At 32.0% G+C, this 10,702-nt stretch overlaps 1 protein-coding gene across 1 annotated transcript; it reads left to right on the top strand.

Moving 5' to 3' along the window:
- Nucleotides 1-5,066: 5,066 nt before the first annotated feature.
- Nucleotides 5,067-6,356, top strand: LOC122583544 (galactolipase DONGLE, chloroplastic-like). The gene is made up of 2 exons (XM_043755938.1): nucleotides 5,067-6,002; nucleotides 6,084-6,356. The coding sequence occupies exons 1-2, from the start codon at nucleotides 5,067-5,069 to the stop codon at nucleotides 6,327-6,329; spliced, it is 1,182 nt and encodes a 393-aa protein (XP_043611873.1). The 3' UTR covers nucleotides 6,330-6,356.
- The last annotated feature ends 4,346 nt before the right edge of the window (nucleotides 6,357-10,702 follow it).

Consider the following 10,702-nt stretch of genomic DNA (forward strand, 5'->3'; position numbering starts at 1 on the left):
TTTACAAATATGTACAATTACAATTAATGTACTACTAGCACGACAGCTTCTTGCTTGGAAACCCGTAACTGTAAGGATTCAATCGAAAGCTATTAAAAATAGTCTAACGGTACCAAACCGGCCCTACACACGCTCATCAATGAGCTTTGAATAACGAAACGAGTGGACGAAGCAAGGGTCGATGGCCTTGCTAGTAGTAATGTCTTCATCAATGAGCTGGTAGACTGGTGGACGGGCTCATAGATACTACGATCGACCTTATATAAAATAAAATTATTTTCATATCATACACTTCATTGACAATATGAAAATTGCGGGTGATAAAAAAAAACATGATTGAAGCTATCTTTTTTGGTGCTTGGTGGTCCATTTGGAAGCATAGAAATGACGAAGTCTTCAACAACAAAGGTCGGAGAAGAGATTTCCTTATGGATTTGATCATTGCGCAGTCTTACACGTGGTATTCTAGTAGATGCAAAAAGAGAAAGATTTCTTGGTTGGATTGGATGAATTCTCGTATCGTAGAAGTTGGTGTCCTTTGAATCAGGTGGTTTGTTTTATCTTGATTTTTGCCTTGTAATTGTAAGTGTTTGATTCGTTGACTATTCTAATTAACTCTTAGCATTTCGCTAATAGTTCTTTCTAATATATATTGCCGTTTCAAAAAAAAAAATTCTTCTTTTTTTTTCCTAAAAATAATTGTGACTATTATTTATCTAAAAACAAAAATAACAAACTCAATAGTTAAAATAACGTCACATTATATTAATTAAAATAGACTACATTTGATATAAAACATTATAGTACTGAACAGTGTCACCACCACGTGGCGTTGTCTCATTGGTTAGTTTTATACCCATTATTATTTTTGGGATCTTGTTATATTGGATTCGACTTGAGTTTTTCTTTTTTTCGGTATTTCTTGGTTTTTTGTACCGATTTTTCTTTTTAGTTACTCGCCTGTGTGGCGAGTAGCCATTCATTCATGTCACACCCTGTACCACTATTCGGATTTTGTCACATCGCTTTCAGAATTTTTACTTCCGGTTATTTTTTGGTTTTTCACACTTTTTACTTTTGAGTAATCCAACCTTTTTATCGCATCTCGTACCACTACTTGCATTTTCGCATCTGTTTAAATTTTCAACTAATATATTGATGTTTTTGGCTTTTGCACCTTTTTCCTAGTTACTCGCTTACATGGCGAGTTGCTATTCATTCATGTCATACCCGTATGGCTATTCGGACTTTGCCACATCGCATCGCTTTCAAAATTTTTACTTCGGGTTATTTTTTGATTTTTCACACTTTTTTACTTTTGAGTCATCCAACTTTTTTATCGCACATCCCCTACCACTACTTTCATTTTACTACATCACAACCGTTTGAATTTTCAACTAATATATTGATGTTTTTGCCATAGCACATCCCGTTCGGGTTTTTACTACGGGTTATTTTATGGGTTCTTGGACACTTTTAAACAAACATATTAATAAGAGGATTTTTTAATTAAAATTACGCAAAACACACAAAAGTAAAGTAACCGTTAAAACAAGACAGTTAAGACTCTGCAACGTGATGTCCGAAAATTACTAGATAGAATTTTATATAAAAACTAGTTAACTAATAAAGGTAAAAACTAAAAGATTAACGCAATAAATATATATATATATATATATATATTATTTGGTCCACTTCACTCTTTCTTTCTCATCTAATAACTAAGACCTAAGGCAACGGAGTGTTCATGGGCTCTTTGTGGGTTGTGTCGATGAGGAAGCCGTTGGCACGAAGCTCTTCCACGAGCTCTTCCAAGAATCTCTTCCATGGATGGAAGTGTTTCGACGGGGAGAGAGAGAGAGAAATTTTAGGGCCAAGCAGAGAGAGGGTGTTTTATTTTATGTTTGAGGAAGAGATGAAGAAAAAATGAAGAAGAGGTAGGGTTGGTAGTGAGTGAGGAAAAGTTGATTTAGGAGAGAGAAAAGTTGATGTGGCAGTGAGGAAGAGGGAGAAATGTGTCGACGGTTGGCAGAGGCCTAATAGAGTCTCCTACTCTCCCAACATTTCGTCTCCATTTCGTTTTTCACCTCGTCACAGGAGGAGGCCGTTGGCACTACTTCGTCTTCATGGCTCGTCATGCATTTTTGTCTCTAGGAGGAAGGGGTGGAGATTGGAGACAAGGAAGTGGGACTCTAATGAGTCCAGGTGTATTTTACGGAGTATAAGTTTTTCTTTATAAATAGTTTTGGTTTCTTTCAGCATATATATATTGATAAACGAACCAAAAAGAAGAGTTAATTGAGTCGGGCCCACAAATTTTTTTTCCTTTTTATCTTTAGAGAAGTCTTTACGAAGTATTCTTAATTTGTTTCTTTATTCTCTAATTTTTTTTTTCTTTGACTACCACAAAGACAACATTTTAGATAATAATTTTAGTAATCTTTTTTAAAATATTTTTGTTTATATATTTGAACTTGTTAATACAAGAATATATTTTTTTTCCAACTTAATTAGTCTTGATATTATAATTTTTATATACCGTCACTGGATAAATAAATATAAATACTTAAAAAGGAACTTTGACCAAAAGCAGCATGGTTGGATCAGTGGTAAATACCCTTGTCTCTGGAGACAGAGGTCATGGGTTCGATCATCATCTCATGCAAAGGTTGGAAGGCCTTTTCTACCATTTAGGTAGAAACTAGAAGCAGCCTCTCTATTTAGGTAGAAGTAAGGTCTGCCTACATCTTAACCTCCCTCATATACCGTCGAAGTATTGGGGCTCAAAACCCACAGAAGACGACACTGAGCAGTTACTTACTTACTTACTTAAAAAGGAACTTTGCTTTTATATATGCATGTGACGTGTTTGCACATTGATATATACCGGCATGGCGGCATACACACGTACATACATGATTTTATATATGGGTTCTCCATTGCTGAGCTTAATTTGTTTATATAAAATCAGAGTCAAATCCTTGCTAGTCATGCTTAACTATATAGCTACATTTATTTTATTATAATCTCTATAACCTGCCGATTTTTGTAATCGTCAATATTATACAAACAAAACATAATATTGCTCCGCAAGGATCGTAAATAACTTAATATAAATAATTAGTCTTTTACTATTTGTCTAGAAAATATTAAATTACAATGTACCGAAAAACTACTAAACTATATTAATGAATATTCAATATATGCGCCAAAAAATGGTGTGTGAAAGCCGATATTAATTAATTACCAATTGTCGATTCTGGATTGTCAACACACTAAGTGTATAAAAGTGTGTTTGTTATTATTGTATTAGGGTTATATATTTTCAAAAAAAAAATGAATAAATGATAATGTAAATTGATAAATAAGAGGTAATATACATAATATGTTAATTATGGTTATATATACCTAAAAATTTAAAACTTGAGACACAAGGCAAATGTTTTATAATAGGAAAATATTTAATGTGTCTGTGGACGGTCATAGTAACCTCTTCTGGACCTCTTCCTTCCTCTCTACCACCTCGTCCTCTATTGCTAGCAAGCTCTTTCTCGAACTCTTCATCGTGGCTCTTTCATTTAAGTAAGAGGTCGGACGAAATGTATCTGTACAGTGTATATATATTTTTTAGTATGTGTGTGTGGAGGAAGAAGTGAGTAAGAGACCATATTGGTTTTTGGGTGTGTCTAAGACAGAGAAAAAGTGACAGTAAAAGAAGAGATGAGGAAGATATATGTTTAATGAGAGTGGCCTAAAAGGTAGGTCTAAAGATATGTCTAATAAAAAATGATTGATATTCGACAAGATCAATGATAATTATTAAAAAAGAGTGATAAGTATCCTGAAATGTAACAAACTATAAACGAATATCAATAGTGGGAAATAACTAAAGTTGTGTATATTGTATGTAAACAACTCGAAATCATGTTTATTGTATGTAAAAAAATGTATCCGACCAATCAAAAACTAACAAGTGGCAGCTATATATGGTTGCCACGTATGTTTTCTTACATACGATAAACATAATTTTGAGTTGTTTACATACAATACACACGACTTTAGTTACTTTTCACTATAGACATTCGTCCAAAGTTTGTTACATTCCAGGATCGTAATCCCAAAACAATATGTAATCCTAAAAAAAGGGTAATGGAGGGAACCCTAGTCCCAGTACCACAATTGGATACCCATGATCTTATGTCAAAAATGAATAGATTCGGCATATTTTTTCAGGATAAGTATCCAGAAATGTAACAAACTTTTGACGAATGTCTGTAGTGAAAAATAACTAAAGTCGTGTGTATTGTATACAACTGGAAATTATGTTTATTGTATATAAAAAAAATGTATCCGACCAATAAAAAACTAACAAGTGTCAGCTATATATGGTTGTCACGTATGTTTTTCTTACATACAATAAACATAATTTCGAGTTGTTTACATAATATACACGACTTTAATTATTTCTCACTATAAATATTCATTTAAAGTTTGTTACATTTCAGGATAATAACCCATATTTTTACACATATTTCTCAAGGGAGGTGATCTGTACACCACTAAACTTTAACAATGCACCACCAAACATGTTTTACAGTGTTGTATTGTACAACAATATAAAGCATATTTAGCAGTGTATTGCCAAAATCTAGTGGTGTACAGATCAGTTCCCATTTCTCAAGCATATCTCTGGTTTTGAAACCTTTATATATGTGGCGTGTGTTTAATCGTACATACCGGCATATGCACATACATGATTGTATATGGGTTCTCCATTACTTGATTATATGAAATATGAGAGTCAAATCCTTGCTAGTCATGCTTAACTATAGCTATATTTATTTTATTATAGTACTCTCCATGTTTCTCTCTAATCAACCTGCCGTTATTTGTAAGCATTTTACATATATATAGTTACTAGTTCACATCTTATTGTGATGAACAATATTTCATGCATGAATCTTGTCAAATTTACACTAAATCCTACCATAGTCACCACCTACAAAAAGCCATTTTCATCTAGACCTAATCTAATTAAGAAGATATGTAGCAGTAGTGTTGTAATTATGTCGTTGCCCTTGTCACTCTCACCAGCTAGGGTTCATGCTAACTATTCAGCTAGTTTACCTCTTCATTGGAAAGAGGTTCAAGGTATGAACAATTGGGACAATCTCATCCAACCCTTAAATCCTCTTCTTCAACATGAAATCATTCGGTATGGGAAATTCGTTACTGCGTGCTATGATGCTTTTGATCTAAACCCCAATTCCACGCGCTACCTAAGTTGCAAGTACAGCAAGAAGCGAATGTTTTCTGAGGTAGGGTGGGAAGGTTGTGGTTATGAAGTTACAAAATATGTTTACGCCACCACTAACATCAATATTCCCATCCAAAATGGTGGTTCGTGTGCTAGGTGGGTTGGGTACATTGCAGTGTCCTCAGATGAAGAGGTGAAGAGGATTGGGAGGAGGGATATTTTGGTAACTTTTCGTGGGACAGTTACCTATCATGAATGGATAGCGAACTTAATGAGCTCGCTATCCCCTGCCAGGTTGGATCCTAATGATCCCAAACCTGATATCATGGTTGAGGCTGGTTTTCTCAACCTGTACACTTCTTCTGAGACCAACATCAGGTTTGGTCTTGGAAGTTGTCGTGAACAACTTCTTTCTGAGCTTTCTAGGCTTTTAAGAATGTATAAACATGAAGAATTAAGTATAACATTGGCAGGGCATAGCATGGGGAGTTCTCTAGCTTTACTACTCGCATATGACATAGCAGAAATGGGATTGAAACAACCGTCGGTCCCATTAACTGTTTTTTCTTTTGCAGGACCGAGGGTTGGGAATGTCCAATTCAAGGAACGGTGTGAGGAGTTGGGAGTGAAAGTTCTTAGAATTGTTAATGCAAATGATCCAATCACTAAACTCCCGGGAGTTATATTCAACGAGTCTTTTACGGCTTGGGGATGTGCTTGTTATGCTCATGTTGGCATTGAATTGGTACTTGATTGTCTTAAGACAGATGATCAAGATGAGACCAATGATATATCCGATATCATGATAGGTTTGGGAGCGAGAAAGGGATCGACTCTGATGGACTTCTTCAAGTTCGACGACATTCTATGTGTTCATGACATGCAAACTTATATTAATATGATCAAGAACTGTCCAAGGAGATCAAGAATTCGAAGAAAGGGTTTGGATTTGATTTTCAAATTGAAAGAAATGAATATGAAAATGTCAGTAGCATGGAGATATGTTGCAATAACATGTGTTGTGTACCATTGTGCAACATTTGCATATACTATGAGCTTATCTTATCCGTAATTTAATCTCTCTCCTTGGAAACCTCGATAAGTCATGAATATTAATTAAGGTTTGATATGGAGTATCATATACGAGTAGTAGTTTAAAAAGGCATGGAATAATATTATGTAAAAAAGTTTTAGTCCAATTTAAGTTAGATGTAATGCTGCATTAATTTTATGTTAGATTTTGGTATTTGTGATGGAGTCGAGTTGTCATATATCAAAGATAGATGGAACAAAGGTAAATATTGCGTTAACGAGTTACTCTATATAAGAAGATAGCTCTTGTGGGCAGTGGTCCATCATGCATATATGTTTCCTAGGGGAAAATGATAAATTTCATCTTTAGACCACTTTCCATCGTGCAATAATTCATTTGTGTTCCCATTTATTTGCACGATTTCTGTTATTGGCTTCAAGACCTATTTTTGTTCACTAAACGAACACTATCATATATCATATCCTAATCCACTACTCATTCTAGTTCTTTGATGATCTCATTTCATGATGTTGCCACTTTGTCATGATGGCCGGGTTATGACTTATATGATCACTTAATTAAAATGCGTTTGTATTGAAAGCTGTTTGTAAAACCATTTTAAATGTAAATATTATAATGAAAAGATCAGTATTCAGAACGTCTAACTGCTAAAAAAGTCATCTTAGGGTGATATTATACATCTATTGTATATACATGTTGTTGTAATGTGTTGCTATTAATTTAATGAAGTGGATTTTCACGCATTTCACGATGAAAGTGTAGGAACTTTCCCTTATAACACGTCAAAACTATTGTATCGTATATGACATCGTTAAATAGAAAAAAAAATTCATTAAAAGTAACTAATAAACTTTAAGGTATAAAATCACACCGTGAATTTTCTCACAATAGGGAACAAATTGGCAACTATTAAGGCGAACTAAAGTCTAAAGACTAATAAAACTGTTTTCAATAATCTGTATCTCTATCTCTATATATATATAAAAAGCTATCAGAAATCGTTCGTTTGGCGCTCTCTTAGCCCGCCACGTCAGCAATTTCTTACGTGGCGTCACAATATTGATTCAAGAGACATGTCAGCAGCTACGTCATCATTAGTGGATAAATCGGCTGCCTTGTCAGCATGTGAACGGGCCTATAACAATACATTCAAAAATGACAGTGTTTGCTGGGAGTCGAACCCAGCGACCAAGAAGATAACAAAGCAACACGCTGACCAAATGAACCACAGCCAATTTGTTGATTTTTCACCATCTAATTCTATAATAAACTATCATATCATATAGCTGTATATAAAAGTAAAATTGTCCCCACATGATTGCATATATTTCCTATTCCTTTTTCTCTTTTCTTATTTAACAAAAATGTTTTAATATTGTCATTTTCCAAATTAGAAACAATATATTTTTGATAATTTATACCCATTATTAATAATTCAATACCACTTTCATATTAAACTAAATTAATTCTTGCGTAATACGTGGGTTAAACGTATTAAGTTTTCATGAAAACTTATAATTAGATTATTTCTCATATAATACACGGGCTAAACATATTAAATTGTCATTATGACTTACAATATAATTAATAGTTATAAATAAGACATCTTGAAATTTGATGATATTATTATTTAAAAAATATTTTGTATCAAAAATTATTAGTAGGATATGTATGTTAATTATATCTTTTGTAACAATATAGTAAATGTAGATGTTGAAAAATGATGATGTTGCTATTTTGTAACAACACCCAAGAAGCGAATTTCTCTCAACATACATATTGGTAACATATTTTATTTAAATACCATTAGATACTAACAATGTAAAACTAAACATTTATAACTGATATTTATGTAAACTCAAAATATGATAATCGTAGGACATAAAACAAAATAAAATAGTATAATGTAAAAAACTATCGAAAAAGTGATTTTAAAAATTATAATATAAATTTAAGAATTATTTTCCATCAATATATCACTAAAATAGTTACTTTCTATAATTAATGACATGTTAAATTTATATAACATATCAATTTAATAAACATAGGTAAAAGATGTTGAAAAATAGTGATGTTATCATTTTTACTATCATTTATTTATTTAATTATTCTAATACTATATACATATTAGTATCTATTATTTAAAGATCTTAAAATACTAACAATATACAACTAAGTATGTATAACTAATTCTCACCCATTTATTAATTTTTTTTATATCTATGACGTTATCATATATAAAGTTATATTTGATAAAAATGTATGATATAAAACAAAAAAAATTGATATAATCAAAAATTAATTTTGAAAATAATAATTTAGATTTCAAGAACTATTTTTTATTTTCATATCTTTAAAATAATTACTTGCTATAACTATAAATTGCAGGAATTAGTTTCCATGATTAATGACTTATTAGATAAGAGTAAAACTATAAAAATAAAAAAGAAAGTATAAAACATAAGCATTTTATTAATGATAATTAAAAGTAAATTTTTATCCAAAGGTCTAAACTTTTCCATTTTAAAATAAAAGTTTCCTTAATTTTTCTTTGAAGGTATATGTTGGTTTTATATTCCAAATCAAATTAAACTTCATTAAGATTAAAATTTTAGTAACGTTTATACAAAATAATAATGTTCTAAAGTTTACTTTCAGATCATTCTTTCTTTTGAATAACAAATTCTTTTACTCTTGCTTCTAAAGTATTCTTCAAATTTAGGACTTTCTAATACACCGTAGATATGTATGAAATTTTATCAATACAATGAATCACTAATCTCATTAACATTTATATTGTTATTTGCATCAAATCATTTATTTTTGACAAGTGACTATCATCAAAATGATTTATAATATCATTTTCTTATTAATGAAGCATAAGTGGCGAGACTCCATCTCCATGGCCTTGGATATCATTTCTTTCATTAAACAATATTTTGATGAAGTAGATTTTTATCATTGAAAATTATAAGCCTTAGCCAACGGGGTGTTCGTGGGCTCTTCCTCACTTCCGTCGACGAGGAATGCATTGGCAGCAAGTGGTTCGTGGGGTTCGTTGATGAAGGGTGGTCGATGGGTGGAAGTGGCAGGACGGAGGGAGAGGGGTTGAGGGGCCAAATGAATTTTTTAGGTTTTTTTTTTTTTGAGGAAGAGGTGAAGAAGAGGTTGTAATAACCCTCATTTTTATAATATTATATATGTGCTAGTTGTGTTAATTGTGATCCCGTGAGCCTTAGTTATATGAGAAGCTAGTGAATAATGCCCCTAATTAGCAATCTTAAGCTATTATCTAGTTCTAAATCAAATTTAATAAAATGCCTTAGAACAAAAATTTTAGAGATGATCAAGCGAGTGACAATAATAATAACGTAAGTCTCACAAGTTGAGACACCAATCAAAATTCCTATGAAATATCCAACAAATCAAAAACTAAACCAAATCAAGTAAATATGATCATGATAAATAAAATTTCCAACTAAAAATATAATTGGAAGTTATATGTGCGTAAACGCGTCGAAACCTTAATAAGTAAGTATATATGCTTAAAAATAAATACAAGTTTACAACCAATGGCTTATGTAACCAACTAAAAATATAAAAATATATTCATACATGTATATATACATGACTTATACATACATGACTTATACATACATGAATATATTCCTAACTAAAACAACCAATTACTTACATTTTACTAACAAAACACTTACAAATTAAATCCACACTTAACATATACCTACACTTATACTTATACAACAAAATTTTATTAAAAAAAAAATGTGTGTCTTTTCCTTTTCCCACTCCTTATGGCCGGCCCCTTTTACCCCTCACACACCCACAATTTCAAATTCACATTACACTAAAGTCTCTCTTGAAACTCACACAAAACACACTCTTCACATACCCTTCACACACTAGTCATTATTCTCTCAAGAAAAACTCTTTTTCTCCCTCTTTCTTTCTTCAATTCGGCCAGCCAAGAACAAGGGTGAATCAAAGCTAAAATCCATCTAAACACTTGTTAATAATAAGGGTTTAAGTTAGGTGAAGCAAGGGTTTGATTAGGCTAAGGTTTAAGGGTTGTTTTGAGGTTGAAACAAGGGTTATTGGAGGCTTTTTGGGTCACGAAAATCTGCCCTTTTTCTTCAACAAAAACTTGTTCTTCAAGGGTATATATCTTCATCTCTTTACTTGTTTAATCTTGTTTATGTTCATATTAAAAAGGTTTCATCAAAAGATTATGTTTTCTTTATGTTTTATTTCAAATATACACTTAATGAGGGCAAAGTTGATAGGATCTTCCTTCTCATGCTCATGCATGTTGGATCTATGAAGAAAAATCCAATGATTCAACTAGTTTAAGGCCCAAAAGTGTGGATATATGT

Source organism: Erigeron canadensis, chromosome 9, assembly GCF_010389155.1.
Source record: "Erigeron canadensis isolate Cc75 chromosome 9, C_canadensis_v1, whole genome shotgun sequence".
In the NCBI taxonomy this organism is placed as follows: Eukaryota; Viridiplantae; Streptophyta; class Magnoliopsida; order Asterales; family Asteraceae; genus Erigeron; species Erigeron canadensis.